This window comes from Podarcis filfolensis, assembly GCF_964270895.1.
Source record: "Podarcis filfolensis genome assembly, chromosome: 18".
NCBI classification, from domain to species: domain Eukaryota; kingdom Metazoa; phylum Chordata; class Lepidosauria; order Squamata; family Lacertidae; genus Podarcis; species Podarcis filfolensis.
The window spans coordinates 12,026,347-12,047,837 of NC_139622.1; the positions used below are offsets into that span (position 1 = coordinate 12,026,347).

The window sequence follows — 21,491 nt, forward strand, 5'->3', positions numbered from 1 at the left end:
CTCTGGGGTTGCTGCGCTCATCTTGCTTTCAGGCCAAGGGAGCCGGCGTTTGTCCACAGACAGGTATTGTTCTTTTCTTTCCAGCTTTTCTTTCCAACTTCCAGTACAGTGGTACCTCGGGTTACATATGCTTCACGTTACAGACTCTGCTAACCCAGAAATAGTGCTTCAGCTTAAGAACTTTGCTTCAGGATGAGAACAGACATCGTGCTCCGGCGGTGCGGCAGCAGCAGGAGGCCCCATTAGCTAAAGTGGTGCTTCAGGTTAAGAACAGTTTCAGGTTAAGAACGGACCTCCGGAACGAATTAAGTACTTAACCCGAGGTACCACTGTACTTCTGTCTTGGGTGGGGGGGATTTTGGTGTTCAGGTCCTTTCCTGCCAATGCCTGACGATGCAGCCTTCCTTTGCGGGGGGGGCCGTGTCTTTTCCCTAGCAAGAGCTGCAGGAGGGCAGAGGGTGGGGGTGTCTCTGTGCCTATTCAGCCCCCCTTGCAGGAAGGGGGGACCTCAGACTGGGAGACCCCACCCCATATTGGGGGTGTCTTTTTTTCGTGGGGGGGTGTTAAAGGCCCCCCTCCCCCCGGACTTACGTGGACGGGGAGCTTCTCCGAGGCGGGGGGCGCCGCTCCCCCCAGCCTGCCCCCCATCCTGGGCCCGCCGCCGCCGCTGCTGCTCCCCCCCCCCGCCATGTTGGCGCGCCTCCCCGCGGCCGCGCGCACGCTCGGGAGCCAGGGCGCGCGCTTGCGTCACCACGCAGCGGCAGCACGTCGCGAAACGTCCTCAGCAGCCAGGCTTGGGAAGGGAAGGAAAGGAAAGCAGGCGGAACCTTTCTGGCGAGGGGAGAGGGAGGAGGCCGGAAGGGAAAAGGGACCGGACCAAAACAAAGCAAAGCCCGGATGCGAGGGAGGAGGGGGAAGCCGGAAGGAGGGGGAAAGGGAGGAGAGAGAGAGGGAGAGGGCTAGAGCGGCCCGGGCAGAGAGGAGCAGTAGAGAGGGGAGGAGGGAGCGGAAAGGGGTGGAGACGGAAGGGAGAGGGAGATAGGAAAAGGGAAGAGGGACACACGCACGCACACGAACCCAGAGGGAAATAGTGAGGGGTTCTGGGTAGGGAAAGGGGGGTGAGGGAGGATAGAGGTAGGAAAGGGGAGAGGGGCATCAGAGGTAGGAAGGTACCTACGTCTGAGACCCCTCTACCCTTTTCATAGCTCTGTGGCCCCTCTCCCCCGATTGTACCTCTGAGACCCCTCTACCCTTTTCATAGCTCTGTGGTCACCTCTACTCCTGTGACACCTCTATACTTTTCATAGCTCTGTGGTCACCTCTACCCCATTCTACCTGTGAGACCCCTCTACCCTTTTCATAGCTCTGTGGTCACATCTACCCTATGACACCTCTACACTTTTCATAGCTCTGTGGTCTCATATGCCACATAGAGGGACCACAGAGCTATGAAAAGTGTAGAGGTGTCATAGGGGTAGATGTGACCACAGAGCTATGAAAAGGGTAGAGGTGTCATAGGGGTAGATGTGACCACAGAGCTATGAAAAGGGTAGAGGTGTCATAGGGGGTAGATGTGACCACAGAGCTATGAAAAGGGTAGAGGTGTCATAGGGGTGGCTGTGGCCACAGAGCTATGAAAAGGGTAGAGGGGTCTCAGAGGTAGAATTGGGGGAAGAGGGGCCACAGAGCTATGAAAAGGGTAGAGGGGTCTTGGAGGTAGACTAGGGGTAGAGGGGACCACAGAGCTATGAAAAGGGTAGAGGTGTCACAGGAGTAGAGGTGACCACAGAGCTATGAAAAGGGTAGAGGGGTCTCAGAGGTAGAATTGGGGGAAGAGGGGCCACAGAGCTATGAAAAGGGTAGAGGGGTCTCAGAGGTAGGAAAGGGGCCACAGAGCTATGAAAAGTGTAGAGGGGTCTCAGAGGTAGAATTGGGGGTAAAGGGACCACAGAGCTATGAAAAGGGTAGAGGGGTCTCAGAGGTAGGAAAGGGGCCACAGAGCTATGAAAAGGGTAGAGGGGTCTCAGAGGTAGAATTGGGGGTAAAGGGACCACAGAGCTATGAAAAGGGTAGAGGGGTCTCAGAGGTAGGAAAGGGGCAGAGGGGCCACAGAGCTATGAAAAGGGTAGAGGGGTATCAGAGGTAGAATTGGGGGAAGAGGGGCCACAGAGCTATGAAAAGGGTAGAGGGGTCTCAGAGGTAGAACGTTGAGGGGCCACCGAGCTAGGAAAAGGGTAGAGGGGTCTCAGAGGTACAATAGGAGTAGAGGGGCCACAGAGCTATGAAAAGGGTAGAAGGGTCTCAGAGGTAGAACATAGAGGGGCCACAGAGCTATGAAAAGTGTAGAGGGATCTCAGAGGTAGCAAAGGAGTAGTGGGGGCCACAGAGCTATGAAAAGGGTAGAGGGGCATCAGAGGTAGGAAAGGGATAGAGGGGCCACCGAGCTAGGAAAAGGGTAGAGGGGTCTCAGAGGTACAATAGGAGTAGAGGGGCCACAGAGCTATGAAAAGGGTAGAGGGGCATCAGAGGTAGGAAAGGGATAGAGGGGCCACAGTGCTATGAAAAGGGTAGAGGGGTCTCAGAGGTAGGGAAATTATTTTGAGAATTATAAGAACAGAACTACCTAACTTGTATTGAAATTTATTAATGTATGCGACAAGAATGTTACTGGCCCCAAAATGGAAAGAGGCAGAAGTCCCAGCAAAGGAATAATGGATACAAAAACTTATGGAATACCCAGAAAGGGCGAAACTTACCAGAGGAATAAGAACTAAAGTTAACAAACTTTTTATAAAAGAATGGAAATGGTTTATTGGATATTTACAGATAAATTGTAAACAGATAAGAACATTGGCAGGATAGTTGTAATAACCTGCAGTTTCATAACAGTATATATAAGGTGGATGAGTAAATGAGCATATTAAGTTAATTTGGAAATGCAGAAGATATTAAAAATAAATTTGAGGAACCGCAGAAAGAGGGGGAAGGAAGTCAACCCGGTGAGGGTTTGCCAAGCGTGCCTTCCTCTTAGCACGTTTCTCCCTTGCGTCCTGAGTTCGAGTGTCTCCAAAGCCCACAACACCTTTGGTGAGGGCTGTTCTCTAACTGGAGCGCTCACAGGCCAGCGTTTCCCAGTTGTCGGTGTTTATACTATATTTTTAAAGATTTGCCTTGAGACAGTCTTTGAACCTCTTTTGTTAACCACCAGCATTACGCTTTCCGTTTTTAAGTTCGGAATAGAGCAGTTGTTTTGGAAGACGATCATCAGGCATCCGCACAACATGACCAGTCCAGCGAAGTTGATGTTGAAGAATCATTGCTTCAACACTGGCGATCTTTGCTTCTTCCAGGACACTGGCATTAGTTCGCCTGTCTTCCCAGGTGATGTGTAAAATTTTTCAGAGACACCGTTGATGGAATCTTCTGAGGAGTTGGAGGTGGCGTTTATAAGTGGTCCATGTTTCACAAGCATACAGTAAGGTTGGAAGTACAATGGCTTTGTAAACAAGCATTTGAGTTTCCTGGGCCCAGAAATGAACCAGGGGCCAGTGCAATGGGGCCAGAATTGGTCTCCTGTGATAATATAGCCCTGCCCCTTACCCAATCCTGCAAATCTGCGAAAGCTTGTTGTGGAGGTGGCTGTGCCCGGCCTGGGTTGCGTGGTCCCCCCGGCGTGCCAGCTGCCCGCCGGCGACATCCTCATCCTCCTCTCCGCCGGTCCTCCGAGACATCACTCTGCACGTAGCTCTGATGCCGCCCAGCGGGTCGTAGCGAGAACTGGTGGACGGCGGGCGGAGGAACCTCTCCCGGATGAGGTAGCCGAGTTTTGTCGCCGCCACGAAGCCGTCCGGTGTTGGCATGATCCTGGTCACCCTCGCGTGCACAAGCTGGACGGCCAACAGGGCCCCTAGTGGTGCCAAGAAACATACTGTGAAATGTCCCTCATGCATAGGAAGTTTGCCTCATCTCAAGTTAGCTCAGTATTGCCTACCTAGGGTTTCTCGAACTTGGGTCCCTGGCCATTTCCGGACCGCAATTCCCATCACCCCACAGTTCCCATTCATTTATTCTGTGAACCACCTTGAGACCCCTGGGTATAGGTAAAGGGGCGCCTGACCATTAGGTCCAGTCGTGGCCGACTCTGGGGTTGCGGTGCTCATCTCGCTTTACTGGCCGAGGGAGCCGGCGTACAGCTTCCGGGTCACGTGGCCAGCAGGACAAAGCCGCTTCTGGCGAACCAGAGCAGCGCACGGAAACGCCGTTTACCTTCCCGCCGGAGTGGTACCTATTTATCTACTTGCACTGGTGTGCTTTCGAACTGCTAGGTTGGCAGGTGCAGGGACCCCGTCACGGGGATTCGAACCGCCGACCATCTGATCAGCAAGTCCTAGGCTCTGTGGTTTAACCCACAGCGCCACCCGTGTCCCTGGGTATAGGACAGTATATAAATTCAATTAATAATAATAATAATAATAATAATACAGTCATACCGCAGCTTACAGAAGCTTCAGGTCGTGTGTTTTCACACTGAAACCCGGAAGTACTGGAATGGGTTACTTCCAGGTTTCGGCGCTCACGCATGCGCAGAAACACTAAATAGTGCTTTGCACATGTGCAGACACGCCAAATCACAACCCGCGCATGTGCAGATGCGGCGCTGCGAGTTGCGGGTGTGCATCCCGTACGGATCATGTTCACAACCCAGGCGTCCACTGTATCCCCAACCACTGGTCCTGCTGGCTATTGTAGTCCAAAAACAGCTAGAGACTCAACGGGGGAAGCCACTGTTGCAAGCCGTTCAAAGATGGCCGGGGGGGCTCGCTCACCACACGAGACGTCCCACACCGTCACGCACTGATCGAGGGAGGCCGTGAAAAGCAGCCGGTCATCCATCGAGAAGCAGGCGCAGAGCACACCTTGCGCGAAGGAATCTTCCTGGGAACGAAGAACAGGCATGGTAAGGCGTTTTGAGAGAGAGTAGAATGTGTGCTTTTATTTCAAATGCCTCTCCGGTTTATTTGTGGGGCATAGGAATTCGTACATTTTCTCCCTCCAAAATAAAAATATAGTCTGGCCCCCTACAAGGTCTGAGGGACAGCGGAGCGGCCCCCTGCTGAAAAAGGTTGCTGACCCCTGATTAGGCGATGGCCATTCTTGGGAAGTGAGAGCTGGACCACAAAGAAGGCTGATTGCCGAATAATGGATGCTTTTGAATTCTGGTGCTGGAGGAGACTCTTGAGAGTCCCATGGACTGCAAGAAGATCAAACCTCTCCATTCTGAAGGAAATCAGCCCTGAGTGCTCGCTCATGAGTTTGACCAAACTGGGGGAGGCAGTGGAAGACAGGAGGGCCTGGCGTGCTCTGGTCCAGGGGGTCATGAAGAGGCGGACACGACTAAACGACTCAACAACAACAACATTATTGGGACGGTGCAGGGCAAGATCCGGAGGGGATACACACCTTTCGGAAAGACATCTGATGCTCCCAGCGGCACCGATCCACGTCCCAGAGGCACTGCAAAGAGTCGGCCGCCCCGCTGAGCGCCCAGGCCTCCCCATGGCTGGTCTGCAAGCAGGTGACCCCACTGCTTCCATGCGCTTCCAGGGCGAACACCTGGCCCCGGGGGCAGTGGTAGAGGAACAGCTGCCCACCAGTCATACCGTAGAGCACCCGGTACCCGCCCAGCAGGGCCACGCAGGAGATGTCGGCGCCCGGGATCTGGGTGTAGAAGGAGAAGGCCGGCTGGTCGATCAGGGGCCCCGGATCCCCCCAGCCCACGTCCAAGACCTGCACCAGATCCTTGCAAGCCACGGCCACTTGCTCCTCGCTCCGGGCCAAGGCCAGGGCGCAGACGGGCTTCCGGTTCTCTGCCGGAGGGATGCACCCGACGTCCTGCGGCGAGTCCAAGGGGAAGACCAGCACCGTCCCAGACGCCAGCCCCACAAAGGTGAGATTCCTCTGGGGGGCCACTTCCAGGCACCGCACGGTGGCCGAGGTGTCCAGTGTCTCGCGCTCCTCTCCTGCAGAGGCACAGGTGGGTTTTTCTATTTTAAAAATATTATTTTACAGTCATACCTCGGGTTACAGATGCTTCAGGTTGCATTTCTTTCAGGTTACGGACCGCCGAAACCCGGAAGTACTGGAATGGGGATACTTCGGGGTTTTGGCGGTCATGCATGTGCAGAAGCGCTAAATTGCGCTTTGTACATGCGCAGAAGCACCGAATCGCAACCAGCGTGTGTGCAGACAAGCTGCTGCAGGTTGTGAACACTGTGGGTTGCGAAAGTGCATCCCTCACGGATCACGTTCGCAAACCAAGCGTCCACTGTATTTTATTAATTTTCCAAAAACAACAAAAAATAAAAACATCAATACATATTCAAACACAGAAAAAACAGAGTTGACTCCCCCCCATTCCCTTCCCCGGTTCCATTGTTTATCATCATACCTCATGTCCATTTTAAATTAAACTTCTTGCCCAGTCATAATGCCTTTACAAGTATTTTTCAAAATCCTGCTAATGTATTAACCTGTGTACATTGCTTCTGTGTATATACAATAAAGTCCTACCATTCTTCTTTACCTTCATTGTCATCTCTTTCCCTTAATTTCAAAATCAATTCTGCCATTTCAGTATACAGTATTTGTTTGTTATTGGAATGCTGGAAATACTGTGTCAAAAAAGACATTGATAAAAATCATATACGAAATAAATAAATAAACTTGCCTTCCTCCACGTCCCAAAGGACCAGTTCGCAGCTCTCGAGGGACCGGGGGAAGCAGACGTATTTTCCGCCACCAGAGAGCCCCACGCACTTCGCGCCAGCCATGCAAGGCGGCAAGGGTTTGCGCCCGGGGTCATCGCCGGGGTCCCAGACCCGGAGGTAAGGTGCGTGGGAAGAGGCGGACATCAGCAGGGAGCCACAGAGGGCCAGGTGAGTGGCGGGTTGGCCTTGGTCCCCCCAAACATCCCTCAGCCAGCCCTCCTGGCCCAGACGCCACACCTGGGGAGAAGAGCGGTACAGTCAAACCTCGGTTTGAGGCATCTGATCATAGCCTGCATTTTTAATCAAGGCTTATATTTTGATCAGATTCCTGTATTCCAAAAATGAGCTTAAATTCACATGTTTCTTTCGAGATGGGAAACCAGCAGGCAAGGTCTTTGTCGCAGGCAAGGTCTTTGTCAGAGGCCCCTTTGGTTTATTGCGGTCATAAAACAGGCTGGGAGCAAAAGGTCACACTGACCATACAAATTATAGAATACAATCAATCAAGGTTGCAAAAACACTGTGCCTCCCATTAAACTTGAGCCACATCTTCCTAAGGTTAAAAAAGCAAGAGCTAATGCAAGCAGCGGCTGGCTGGGGAAGAGGCCTCTCTCTCTCTCTGGAGCTGCTTTGAAGCTTCAGGGAATTTAGAAAACTTATAGAACTTAGCTTTTACTAAGTTCCTTTTTTTTACTTAAGACAAGATCTTTGCTTCTAAAAATCTATATATGTTATGTATGTAAATATATTGGCTTAAATGTGATTATGCAAAGGATTTAGAAAGTAAGAAATTATAGAATCATAGAAGAAGTTGGAATAGACCACGAGGGCCATTGGGTCCGGACCCCTGCCAGACAGAGAGACGCCATCGGAGCACTCCTGACATATGGTTGTCAGGCCTCTGCTTAATGACCTCCAAAGAAGGAGATCTTTCATTGATAATGTGTGGAAAGATGAAATGTTAGTTAAGGCGCCTAGTCTAGGGCAAAAGGTTATCTGGTAATTAAGGTGCCTTGTAGAGGTTAATGGCTGTTTGCCAATTATAAATAGAAGGAAATATAGCTCTTTGTCTCCCATAAAAGGCAATAGGAAATGGGTGTATCTTTTATGATTGGTTCTAGCGAACAGCCAATAGGAATTTTAACCAGGCTGATTGGACAGAGGCAGCCAAAGGAGGAGCAAGGGGGCTGGGCTGAGGGAATATAAGTGCTGGCCATAATGGCAGGAGGCCAGGCCAGAGCTTGGTAACCATATACCACTGTGCCTCACATTTATTTGTCTGACAAATAAATTATTATTTTAATTTCTCTATTGCTGCGTTGAATATTTCATTCCAGCTAAGCGTTAACCACAAGCAGGGTGCTACAGGTTCTCGTACGGCTCCGTTTTGGAACGTTTCGGCTCCCGGAAACCCGGAAGTAAATGCTCCTGAGATGAAGGGTCTCTGGTTTGCTAAAGATGAAGAAGTTGAATCAATTGCCCTGACTCTGCAAGAGATTTTGGATATAATGTATACAGGGGTCAGCAGACCTTTTCCGCCTGGGGCCGGTCCACTGTCCCCTTGTGGGGGGCCAGACTATCTTTTGGGGGGGGGAATGAACAAAGTCCTTAGCCCCACAAGAGATGCATTTTAAATAAAAGCACACGTTCTATTCATGTAAAAACACCAGGCAGGCCCCACAAATAACCCAGAGATGTATTTTAAATAAAAGGACTCATTCTACTCATGTAAAAACATGCTGGTTCCCGGACTGTCCGTGGGCCGGATTGAGAAAGCGATAGGGCTGGATCTGCCCCTGGGCCTTAGTTTGCCTACCCATGATATACAGTTTTCATCATGGGAAAAGTTATGGAAAGAGAACTTGAAGTTTACAGCCTGCTGTAAAGAAAATTATACAAAAATGATGTATCGCTAGTATCTGACACTTAGTCAAATTGCGAAAATGTATAGAAGCAGTTCAAATGTGTGTAAAATCATAGAATCGTAGATTTGGAAAGGTCCCCCAGCGGTCATCTAGACCAGCCCCTGCAATGCAGGAATATTGGCCAAAGCACCCCTGACAGATGCCCACCCAACCTCTGCTTAAAAACCTCAATGGAAGGAGAGCCTTACCCAGATGCACTCGCTCCGAGAGCTCGTGAACACGGTGGTGTTGTCGGCAGTGATGGCAGCCGCACAGACTTCCTCACCGTGCAGCAAATCGGAGTTCAGGACTTGGTGGAAGCCTGTCGGGTCAGGCCGGAAGATTCGCACTCGGCACCCAAAGCCTGGAAGGCAAGGCAGAGCTTGGTTTGAACGAGGGTTCGGCCTCCGTTGGGAAGCAAGGCTCTGGTCATGGGGGAAGTGCCAGAAGGGACAGAGTGCTTCTGAGCACGTGCAAAAGGCTCCTCGCAGGCGGGTGGCTCCTAACATTACCCAGTCCCTGCTCTTGCTCTGTGAGCGACCAACAAGAATAAGGTCCCAGCACTCAGTTATTTCCCCATCAGTTTCCACTTTTTCTCCCCTCCCCCCTTTCTAAAAATAAATCTTTATTGTTTTAAAATACAAACATACGATGAAGGTAAGTATAAGAAAGTTAAATACAAAAAGAAAAGATCATCACGACGTAAAATCAAGAAAAAAATTGAAAAGACAAAAAAAGGAAAAAAGAAATGAAAAAAAAAAGAACCAAAAATTTATACAACATCATGTCCATCAAATAAAAAAATTTTTTGATGGACAATTTGCACTTTTTCATGGCGAGTCGCCGTGAAAATTCGTCACTACTTTAACACGAATTCCCCCTCATTCGTCTTTCATTTTGCCTCATTTTTGCAAGGTCGTTCCCCCTCCCCGCAGAATGCCTTTTGGCGTGTTATCTGCGTTTTTATGCATGCTCCACCTCAGTCTGTACCTTTGCGCGTGAGGGGTGAGCCGCGACGCAAGATTCAGAAAAGGGTGAATTTTGCAGTCTGTTTCTTCGGGAAAGCAAGGATTGGGAAGTGTTGTGTGAATTTGAAGGTGCGCCTAACATTGGGGTCCTGCCCCTATATCCCGAAAAACAGCCCGCTGCCTGGGGAGGCAGGATCTCAAGGAGACAAACCTGCGGCGAGAAGAGACTCGTCTTCCGAAAGCGCCACGAAGCAGATCTTCTCTGGGAGCTTCTCCAGGAGGCCATTTCCCTCCGAGGAGACCTATGGGGAGGAAGGCGGCCTCAGAGCGGCAGGCTTGGAGTCCCCCCAGCCCCCTAACACGCATTCACTGGCCGCTGCTGCCAGCCAGTGCAGACAAATACCCTTGATCAGGATGGGCCAATTGCCCTGACTCCGCAGGAGACCTATTTAAACCAGCTCCTCTTTATTCTTGCTTTCGTTTTACGGATCAATGGCCTCGTTGCATAGCAAAATTCACTGTTAAATGGCTATCTTAGGCATAGCTGTCAACGTTTTCCTTTTTTTTAAAGAGAAGTTCCCTTATTCCGAATAGGATTCCTCGCAAGAAAAGGGGAAAGTTGACAGCTATGGACTCTTAGGGGTTGTTTTTAAAAGTCTGGAACGGGTTAATCCCCTTTGCAACCTAGAACAATTTCAGACCACAATCCACTTGTATTAATATTAAGGGGAAAGGGGGAAAGAGAGTCCAGGAGATGGAGGATGAATGTAGCGTTACTTAATGATGAAAAAAATACTGCAAGGAGCTAAAGAATTAACGAAAGAATATTTTGATCTAAACTGCAATCAGGGTGTGGATATCCAAGTTGTTTGGGACGCTAGCAAGGCAGTGGCCAGAGGTTACTTTATACAACAGAACTCAAATAGAAGGAAAAAGAGAGAGAAGAAAAATATAGACTTATTAGAAGAAATTAAAAAGAAAGAAAAACAGTTGTATAGGGGGGGGAAATGGGAGATGAGATATTAAAACAAGAAATAAAGCTATTGCAGTTGGAATATGCCCATATTATAGAAAAAGAGATAGAAGGGAATATGCATTCCTTTCTATGGGAAAGCGCTGTCTTGGTTTTGGAACGCTTCGGTTTTGGAACGGGACTTCCGGAACGGATTCAGTTTGAGAACCAAGGTACCACTGTAGTTATCAACATTAATGAGGATCAGTACATACCAGATTAAGAGAAATACGGCTATTTTTGTGGACACTCATCAATATTTACATCGTTGTATCCACATATACCAGATTAAAACAAATCTGTCTGCTTTTATTGTTATCAAAAGATAAACAAATGTTCATACGTTTGAGAAACCAAGGTGCCGCTATATATGAATTGGAATCCCTTTTTAAATCAATTGAGATTCCCTGCGCATCCTCCTTTCTGAGCTCAGCGCCACTGGGAGGGCGGCAAAATAGGGAAATTCTGGGTTCGAGAACCAAGGGGCCACTGTAATCAGAATTTTATTTTTTGTAGTTTTCTTATTTTCCCCCAAACTCCGGCTGTGTTGCCCCAGCCCCTCCGCCCACAACCCCTGCCCCAGAGCGGGCACCATCAGGAGGGAGCCGCCGCTGAATCCAGACACCATCCTGCCCATTTTCCGGAGCAAAGCGCCGCAGGTGGGGGCTGCATTCTCTGGCAGCCCCCCCAGCTGCTGCCTGGAGAGGAGCTGCCCGCTGAGACTGTCCCACAGGCGGACGCAGCCCCCCGACACTGTCGCCACCACCAGCCGCGGCACGAAGACGGCAGCGCACAGCCAGCCACCCGGGGGCTCAGCCAGGATCCGGAAAGCGGGGGCCGCTGTGCCCAGGTGCCAGGCCTCCACCTGCGGGAAAGAGAGAGGGTCTGTTGAGACTCTCTTGCAGGGCATTTCCCATTGTGCAACACAGTGGAATTGCAGAATAATTCAAACTCTCCGAGTGCCCCTGTTTTCTAGGGACAGTCCAGGATTATAATGCCAGTCCACACACCTCTGAGCCAGATACCCAGTACACAATTTGGTGCTTGTCGTCCACACTGAGTTGACACCATTCCTGATCCCCTGCAGGGACAGCGGATACCACGGCTTCCTCCCTGCCAGACTCCAGGCTCCAGAGTCGCAGGGTTCGATCCTGGGAGACCGAAACGGCGCGGGTACCCCTGGCGAAGACCCTCAGGCACCTCACTTCAGCTGCAAGGAATCGGGGGGAGATTATTATTATTAATTATAAAAGTCAGAGAGTTGTTTATTTCCTTGACATCTGATGGGAGAGGGTGCCACCACCGAGAAGGCCCTCTGCCTGGTTTCCTGTAATTTTGCTTCTCGCAGGGAGGGAACCACCAGAAGGCTCTCGGAGCTGGACCTCAGTGCGCCCCGATTAAAATTCACTGTTAATCGCAGCTGCTTGGCACTGCGCGCCCTCTGCCCCCCTTGCAAGCAAGAGGCGGCCTGGCGCCAGGCTGCCTTGCAAAAGCACCCTTCCCTTCTGATCCTCACCCGAGTGGCCGAGGAGGACGTGGCGCACCGAGAAATCTTCCGTGTCCCACACGATGATGGAGCCATCCAAGGAGCCAGCCAACAGCACCCTCTGGTCAGGGCTGGCTTCCAGAACAGAGGTGCCTGGAAATTGTGGGGGCAGGTCAGAGGGGCAGCTCTGGTGTGGGTCACCTAACCCACCAGGCTGTGGGTCCAGCGGTCTCGGCTGGCGGAGAAAAGGAAGGACTTTGGGGGGGTTAACCTGTGGAACTCTCTGCCACAGGGTGGGCAGTGAAATTCCCGGCGGAGAGCCGGAAGCTGGGCTTAGACCATGGCTTCCGAAACTCAGGTCTACGGCTATTTTCAAACTACAGTTCCCATTATCCCTGACCTCTGGTCCTGCTAGCTAGGGAGGGTGGGAGCTGTATTCCCAAAACAGACCCACTTTGGGGGAGCTGTGGCTTCGGATGACCCAGCTGCCACTGCCCACCGGGGCTCTCCTGATATCGTGGGGGTCACCCATGCGAATTCGGACACCCACCTTTGGGGAATCCTGGCAGCGTCTTCCGCAGAGGCCCGTCTGGTGGGTCAAGGAAGCCGGTGAGAGGGACGAGGGACGGATGGGGCCGCGATCCAAGCCAGCTCTTGCACTGCTGGCAAAGACCCGCGATCAGACCGCCCGGGTACGAGGGCACCAGCAACTCCAACCGCGCCAGCATCTCTGTGTAGACCACGTTTGGTTCTGGAGGGGCGAGGGGACAGAGGAGGGTCACACACACAGCGTTTATTTCGTTATTGCATTTGCACCCTGTTAACGGAGAAATCTGAGGGCTCCCTTGGACGAAGAAACAAGGACACCAGCCAGGAATCCCAGAGCAAAACAGCAGCCAGTCGGCTTGGTCTTGATTGAAGACAGACAGGACTCCCACCTGCCACCAGGTGGAACAAGATGGAAGCCCCAAACAAAAGAGAACCCAAACTTTTATTAGCTGCTAATCCCCATGTTACACACACACACACACACCCGCAAACTACATCACGGTTACATCATGAAAGGGGAGGTCTGGTGGCCGTAATCTGAGCATCCTGGACCCTGCCCCATGGTTCCCCTTGCCCTCCACCAAACACCCAGCAAATGGAACAAAAGAGATCTTTACATTTCTCTGTTTCCCAGCCAAGTCAATCCCACCCTTTTGTCTTCATCTGGGTTTGTTATTTCTGGAATGGCTACCTGTCTGGCACTCAGGTATCAGGAGGCCAGGGATGATCCCTCAGGCAGAGGGGCTGCTGAGGAGCTGAGCTCACCTGTCTATATGAATTTCTGAAGTTTTCCCAGTGAGCCAGTACATAGAGACATTGATCAGTGAATTCTTACATTTGGTATCGTGCAGCAGAGGCCCTTTGAATAGATAGGAAGAAACTGCGATGAAGTGTTTTGTGGGGACAAGTCACAAAAGTGATTGTGCTGGTTTTGGTAGTGGGCTGCATGTGCATGATATCTGCTGGAAGGGCAACCCCCCCAACCTATACATAAATTCCTGCAACAACACACACACAGCGTTTATTTCGTTATTGCATTTGCACTCAACCCGCCTCATCTTCTGAGCAGCTCAAGTCAGGCTCCCTGGTTCTCACCCTCCCCATTTTATCTGTGCAACAGCAACCCTACAGAGTAGGCTTAGCCAAAAGGAAGGGATTTGCCTTCAAAAGTCAAGCAAGTGGCAATTGTTGAAGAGCAACAGACCCACCTAAACGGCCCTCAGCATCGTCCACACTGGGATCCAGGAGCAGGAGGAGGCAGTCCCGTACCAAACGCAGCTCTGGGCAGAAGATGTGAGTCAGGCACAGGGCAAAGTCCGTGGCCAGGATCCGCACGCCAGAGGAAGCAACCCTGCAGGAGATCCAGGCCATGTTCCCTGTTGGAGGGAGAGAGAAAGCACATTTCCTCCAACGTTTCTCCTGTGAAAAGAGGGACGTCCTATTCCATCCCCTCCAACGTTTCTCCCCTGAAAATAGGAACATCCTGTTCCATCCCCTCCAACGTTTCTCCTGTGAAAAGAGGGACGTCCTATTCCACCCCCTCCAGCGTTTCTCCCCTGAAAATAGGGACATCCTATTCCACCCCCTCCAATGTTTCTCCCATGGAAAAGAGGGGCAGCGAAGGCGCAGGAGCTCTTCCCGCTCACCCAGCACGTCTCGGCGCAGCTCCTCCATCCGTCCACCGTGGAGCAAGTGGAACGGCTGTTCGCTCAGCTTCCTCCGGTTGGGAAGACGGCTGGAGAACCACAATGGCTGCGGCGTCACCTGGGTGAGAGGGAACGAAGACGGGGCTTTTTTTAAAGAATAAAAAATAAGGAAATTATGAAACGAAATGAAAAATAAAGAATAAAAAAATAATGAAATGAAACGAAAAATAAAGAATAAAAAATAATGAAATGAAATGAAAAATAAAGAATAAAAATAATGAAATGAAAAAATAAAGAACAAAAAAGAATGAAATGAAATGAAACCCCCCCTCGTCTGGCCAGCAAGGGAGAGCCCCCTGGCGCCCCCCGCCCTGGCGTCTCCTCCCGCCGGCCCTCCTGGCGCTTTCAGGGTCCCCAGAGCTTCACCTTCCTGTCAACGCTCACAGGCTTGGTGGACGAGGGCAGCACAATGGGCTTCTTCGCCCCCCAACTCCAGGTCCCCCGGAAGAAATCGGCCAAGAGCAGGTGGCGCCGGACGCGGTCCTCCGGCCGAGACAGGTAGCGCTCCTCCACCACGGCGGAAAACTCCCTGGGCAGAGGAAGGAGGGACGGCTCAGGCCAAGTCTCGGACCGCGGGGCTTCGGATGGGCAGTGGGGTTTCGGGCTCAGGGGGCATCCTGAGCCCCACCTCAAGATGCAATTCGGTGGGGCGAAGCCGGCACCTCCTGAGCTTTGTCCCCCAACCCCCTAAAAGTAAAATGAAGGCGCTAGTCCTCATGGACTCATTTAAAGAAGGACGTAGGAATTCGCCTGATCCCCAGCCAGACCATTTGTCTGTCTAGCTATCACTTAACAACAGTTCTCTCTCTCTCGCCAATCAAGTTTCTTTTTATATATACTGTACTTTTCTGTGTATGACTAGGTTTTTTTTGTTTCAAATTTCAAAATTGTGGGTCATCTTATACATGGATACAATCTCCCCCCATTTTCTCAATTCGGAGTCCCCCCCAAAATAGAGGGCGTCTTATATATGGGGGCGTGTTATACACCGAAAAATACAGTATAATTTTTTTTTCCAGGTCAAAATTTTACAGTCACACATGTAACCTATAACATAAGAACAAGATTCCAAAGAATCTCCTGGATTTCCCCCTCCCCTTTGTGGGCCCTTGTTGTCAATCATTTCCTCCCGCATCTTTTAAGATAATCCAAAATCTTCTACCTCTCCGCTGTGTCCAAAATTCGCCATTAAACTACTTCCGCATACCTGGAGGTGCCCAGCATGTTACCTGGAACGTTCTGCATGCCAAGCAGGTGTCCTGCTGTGCTCAAGCTGCGGGCTTTGCCCTTTCGCGGCAGAACCGGGACCCTCTCTCCGGACCCCTTGGCAGCCCCGAAAAGGAGGGGAGGAAGAGGGGTGGCCCCTGACCTGTGGAGGAAGCCCATCAGCACGAAGCCATCGGACCACTTCTCCTCCAGCTCCGGGTTCAAATCCCGGCGCAGGCGGGACCACAGCAAGGGCGGCAGGCGGAGGACCCCTTTGCCTGGCGGAGGGTGTGACCGGTACACCTCGGAAAGGACCTCGTTGTCCAGGGACAGGACATCCTTCATCTCTGCTTCGGAGAGGCCGTTCCTGCGCAGCCCCCCCCCCCAAAAAAGTAGGAAATCAGGCAGAGGAACTACCCGACACCAGCTTTGCCTCCCTCCCAGGGCTGTTGTTTCTTGTTTAATCTATATAAAACTTAGAAGGAAGGAAATCAGGCAGAGGAACTCCCCGACACCAGTTTCGCCTACCTTCCAGGGTTGCTGTTTGTTTTTTAATATACCATAAATTTTTGCTCTGTAAGACTCACTTTTTCCCTCCTAGAAAGTAAGGGGAAATGTGTGTGCGTCTTATGGAGCGAATGCAGACGGCCCAGCTATCCCAGAAGCCAGAACAGCAAGAGGGATTGCTGCTTTCACTGCACAGCGATCCCTCTTGCTGTTCTGGCTTCTGAGATTCAGAATATTTTTTTTCTTGTTTTCCTCCTCCAAAAACTAGGTGCATCTTGTGGTCTGGTGCGTCTTATAGAGCGAAAAACACGGTATGTAAAAGTTTTGGTTTGGTTAAGAAACAGGAAAGATATGAAGTTTCGTACGTTCCCCTATAAACCTTGATCAAATTTACACTAAAAAAAATAAGCACATATACTCAGGTCCTCACCGGGTGCAAGCGAGGTAGCTGAGGGCGTTCGCCACCAACACGGAGCCGTGCGCTTCCTCCATGCGCCCACAGAGGCGGTGCGCGGCCTCTGTGGCCGTGAGCGGGACCGCCAGGGCCGAAAGCGGGGCGTACGATGCCCACTGACGAGCCTCAGTGACGGTGAGGGACAACGGTAGCGCCTGCCCGCCGTTGGAGAAACTTTGCCAGAAAAGCGCCGACTGATCTGGTTGGAGGGTACGCCCTGCAGATGCCAAGCTCTCGGCCAGAGCCTTGCCAGCCTCCTCGGCGGAGAGAGGGGCCACCACGAAGGGGTCCCCGCCGAAAGCGCCACCACTGCCACCCTCGTCCCGGGCAGAGACGACCAGCTGCACCCCGGGAGGGCAGACCGCCGGCAGCCAGGCGGTGCCCAGATTCTCCGTGGCATCGAGGATCAAGACCAGAGGCTGAGAGGCCTGGCGGGAGGCCAAGAGGAGCGCGTGGTGGAAGCTCAGGAGAGGGTCACCGGTGCCCGGCAGGTACAGCCCCAGCGCCAGGCAAACCTGCTGGCAGAGGCTGGCAAGGAGGGCGTCGCGCCCACAGCTATGCTGCGATGCCCCCAGCAGCCGGAAAACCACCACCACCTTGGGTCCCAGGGCCTGGCAAGCCGCCCCTTGCAGGTGGCACAGCAGGACGGTCTTGCCGCAGCCGGGCGGCCCGTGGACCACGAGGGGAGGGTGGCACCGTGGCAGACTGTCCCTCAGGCTTTGGCAGAGGGAGTCCACCAGCTCTGGTCGCCAGCACGGGCTGCGGCAACGCTCCCGGGCCAGGGCGGTGTGGTGGCTGAGTTCCTGCAGCAGCCGCCCACCACCGGGGTGCCCTTCCCGTGCCCGCAGGCCCCGGAGTGCTTGGTAGTTGGCGACGGCCACAAACTGGTCGCATAGCTCCTTGAGGTGTTTGGGCTGGGGCTTCTGGCGGAGGGCGCCGGGGGCCGCAGCACGGGGTGCCCGGTGGACCCTGAGCAAACCGGGGCAGGCGCTGGCGATGGTGCCCTTCAGCTCCTCCAGCATCTGGTGGGCATCTTCATCCTCTTCCTCGCTCTCTTCCTCGCCCTCCTCGTCCGGGGAGGTCTCGGTTTCTCGGAGGAAGACAACCGCGGCCCCTTCGTCCTCCGGCCCCGAGCCCAAGAGGCGTGCCTCAATTTCCCGGTGCGTATCTGGAAAAAAGAGGGCGAGTCTGTGAGAATTGGCAGAAGGCATCCTCGCAGAACTCTGGCCCAACGGTTGCCATTAATTTGATTCTGAATTGATTTTAGAATGCATTTCAATGAATCGATTTTGATTTTAGGAAAACCGAGTTACTTTTATTGTTGTTAGCGGCTTCGGCTGAGGAGGGCGGGATATAAATTAAAAAAAAATATTATTATTATTTATTATTATTATACCTGACAAGTGTCCCGATTTCCCCGGGACGGACCTGGAATCACAAAAGCCCCATCAGCCCAAACAGAATGGGAAAAAGACGGAAAATATATCCTGAAAAGCAGGGCCCTCAAATTAATACTTGGAGTTGTTTCGATGAACTCTTGCAAAATGTATTCTGGCGCTTAAATTTAAAGCAGAAAGGAAAAGGGGCGATTGCGGATTAAGGAGGAGAAGGCTTGCTAAAAAGGAAAAGAGAACTGTGTTGAGGATGAAGGAAGTCGATTGGAAGAGGAGGAGAAGCGAAATATGGTGTGTGTGTATATATATATATACACACACACATTTATATATATTGCTGATTATTTGTTCTGCATAAGTTTCCGTACGTAGCAATGTTTTAGTTGTATTTCTTCTTTTTTTGTGTTTTCTTTTTGGTTGTGTCTTAGTAGTTCTATGTTTAGTTTTATGAGTGTGTGTGTGCTGCAAAATTAAAAATAAAATTAAAGAACGGGTGGAATTACAAAATTATTATTATTATTATTATTAAAAAGAGGTGCCAGAAGTCACTTGTGCTCTCTACCAGAACTGAGTTCTGGCTGAAAAAAAAGCCCTGTATATAATCTATGATTATGACTCTTATTAAATATATTAGTAATCGTGATAATAAAACGATGCATCAGATTAGAGGAGGGGCCAGCCAAAGACACACACCTGATTTGTGGTAGCGCAGTCGCTGACACTGGCCAATCAGCCCCTTCCTCTCCGCCTCCCGGGCCGCTCTGCGCAGGGCCAGGACCAAACCCTGTTCCTCGCCGTGGGGCAGGGGACGTTGGAGGGCGTACACCGGAGGGGCGGCGTTCTCGTCCTTCACGTACCGCCGGGTCAGCATCTGCAACGCCTGCGGCTCTTCCTGCCGCAACTGGGCCGCCAGGGCCTCGAATTCCTCCTCCTCGATGGTCGCAGGGGCCGGGCAGGGGCCGTAGCGGCTCCCGAGGAGAGCCTGGGGGTGGGGGGTGGGTGAGAGAGGGGCAAAGAGGGTCCCATCTAAGCCCAGCCTCCTGCCCTCACGAGCCCCCCAAGCCGGAGGCGAGAGCGACTGCCGGTTTTGGCTCTCCACCCTTTCTAAGGTAGACTGCTCCTGTCTAGGGAGGCTCCATTGAGGAACCCTGGGAAACTCAGAAGAGCCCAGCGGCAACAGCAGCTGAATCAGGCCCAAGAGGAGCCCATCTAAGTCCAGGTTCCTCCTCCCACTCTTGCTCCCCCTCTTTTTTAAGGTAGACTGCTCCTATCCAAGGAGGCTCCATTGAGGAAACCTAGGAAATTCAGAAGAGCCCTGCAGCTGCCAAAGAGGGGGTCATCTAAGCCACAGCGGCCGGCCAGATGTCCGTTATGGGAATCCCCCCCATCAGGATTCGAACCCAGAGCCCTCTCTCCAGCAACCAGCATTCAGAAGCATAGCCGCCTCCGACTGCAGGGGGGCAGAGATTCTTGCGAGAAACCCTTGCCAACCCCATAGCAGCCCCAGGGAGCCCTCCTTAAGGGGGAGATGCCGGCACTCACCACAAAACTGGGCCCCACCGAGAGCTCCTGGCAGCGCCGAATCTCATCCAGAAAGAGGGGCTCTTGGCCAGCGCCTGTGACGTCACGGACGCCCCATCTCAAATCAATGACCTGGACCGGATTCGGCGGAGGGGAGAGTTAGCAAACTGTAGTTCCCAGGATTCTCAACGTGCTTCAAATGTGCGCCAGAACGATGGATATTTTTCCCCCCGGTCCTGTGTTCGAAATACCCCTTCTGCTCCAAGAGGCGCGTTCAGCTGGCTCTGTGCTGAGATAGGGGAGGGTTGTTTTTTTTGAGGGGGGGGGGTCCTCACCTCGAACATCAAGCCGTGTTTCTGGCAAAAGGCCTGGACTTCGGGGTACGCCGACTCCATCAGAGCCTCTCTTTCTGCCTCCATGTCTGTAACCGAAGAATCGGAGAAGGGGGGCTTTCGAGCTGCTAGCTGTCTGCTTGCGAGGGGCCCCAAATTTATTTATTTCCCTCGAAGGCAGCCCACGTGCTTCTCCCCACAATGACCCTGCAAGGCAAGCCGAGCCAAGAGGGCAGCCCCACAACAGGGCACACCCCCAAGGAGAATTTCACGCCGGCCGAGCAGCAGGATTCGAACCCTGCTCTCTCTCTCTCTTTTTTAATTTTTTAAAAAATAAATTTATTTATTTGGTTTTCCCCAACTGAAGTTTTACAAGCAGATCTCCAACATACCTAATAAAAACATTCGAAAGAACCCCCCCCACACACACACTTTTAGGGTCCTATTGTCATTGCTTCCCCCCCAAAAAATATATATATTTAGGGGTACTCTTGTTTTGACTCAAGAAAACCACCATTTTCTAGTTCGAATCAGGGAAAATAAATGCAGCAAATGGACGAAAGTACAAAGATTCACAAAAATGTTTAGGGGTATGCGTACCCAGTGCCCCCCCTCCAGGGAAAAAGCACTGTCTATTGTTAACCATTTCCTCCATTTTTAAAAAATAATAATCCAAACCCTTTTACATCCCCATTAGACCCAAAAATTCACCATTAAACTACAAGTACTATCTCTCTCTCTCTCTTTGGCAGGCCCTGACCGAAGGACACTCTAACCGCTGCGCTGCCCTCTGAGCCACCTCCAATTCGTTTTTCGTTTCGTTTTTGTTATTTGCAAATATACATATTACATATGTACAAAAGAAAATACGGTTGCGCAAACAATAAAGAAACAAAACAAAAGAATTCTGCATTACCTTCACCAACACATACCTTACAGTGAGTTATGAAATGCAAAAAATACGGGAAAACACAAAATTACAGAACTATAAATAGGGAAAAGAAAGGAAGAAGAATAAAGAGGAGAAGAAAAAAGAAGGGAAATTAAAATTTGGTTGGCTCCGATTTGACCCCCCTGCTCAAATTCTCATCTCTCCGATGATTGTGCGAAATGCTGGGATGCTTTTGGCGAGATCCTGGCATGGCAATTTCGGGGTTGGGCTGGATGACCGCTGGGTTCCCTTCCATCCCTGATCTTATGAGGCCCACGAAGCCCAGCCCTGCAGCCCACAGCCAGGCCTCTTCCTGCCTGCCTGCCCCCCACCCTCTGTGGCACATCGGGGGGCACCTGAAGGCACTGAGCTCACAAAGACCCGGACGAGGTTGCAGGGCCGGCTGCCCCCCTTTCCCCGGAGGAGGAGGTCCTCGTCCGGCGGCGAGAGGCTCATCCTGCCTGGCTGCCGAGTCTCTCTGCCTGCCCCGGTGCCAAGGAAGGTGCCCTGTCTGCCCCTGGGGAGGCAGGTCGCCATGGCAACCCAGAGGCAGGTGGGGAAGTCTCTCTCCCCAGGGCATCGTCAGGTGAGGCACACCTGAGGCATCCTCTGGGAAGAGAGATGGAGAAGGCTTGCGGCGGCCACGGCGGCAGGATCAGGCCCAAGGGGGCTGGGCAGACGGCCCCCCCCAAAAAAGAAGAAGCCCCCCTCCAGCAGGACCTAACGCCGGATTTACGTATAAGCTAAACAAGCT

The 21,491-nt window shown here is 51.9% G+C and overlaps 1 protein-coding gene across 1 annotated transcript; it reads right to left on the reverse strand.

The window, feature by feature from the left end:
• Positions 1 to 2,658: 2,658 nt before the first annotated feature.
• On the reverse strand, positions 2,659 to 21,440 carry NWD1 (NACHT and WD repeat domain containing 1). Its single transcript, XM_083594353.1, has 19 exons — positions 21,094 to 21,440; positions 19,810 to 19,895; positions 19,496 to 19,606; positions 18,647 to 18,935; positions 16,536 to 17,727; positions 15,762 to 15,965; positions 14,759 to 14,921; positions 14,333 to 14,450; positions 13,895 to 14,062; positions 12,688 to 12,888; positions 12,168 to 12,290; positions 11,662 to 11,861; positions 11,244 to 11,516; positions 9,851 to 9,941; positions 8,881 to 9,035; positions 6,728 to 7,004; positions 5,461 to 6,020; positions 4,827 to 4,935; positions 2,659 to 3,907 (listed from the first exon to the last, which is right to left on the reverse strand). Exons 1-19 carry the CDS (start codon positions 21,272 to 21,274, stop codon positions 3,597 to 3,599), a joined length of 4,812 nt encoding a protein of 1,603 aa, XP_083450479.1. The 5' UTR covers positions 21,275 to 21,440; the 3' UTR covers positions 2,659 to 3,596.
• Positions 21,441 to 21,491: the final 51 nt, after the last annotated feature.

Coding starts and splice junctions, on each gene's coding strand:
- NWD1 (XM_083594353.1), bottom strand. CDS start 21,274: ATGGCGACCTGCCTCCCCAGGGGCAGACAGGGCACCTTCCTTGGCACC. Junction 19,896..21,093: donor TGTGAGCTCAGTGCCTTCAG/GTGCCCCCCGAT, acceptor CTTCGGTTACAG/ACATGGAGGCAGAAAGAGAG. Junction 18,936..19,495: donor CGGTGGGGCCCAGTTTTGTG/GTGAGTGCCGGC, acceptor CCCCACCCCCAG/GCTCTCCTCGGGAGCCGCTA.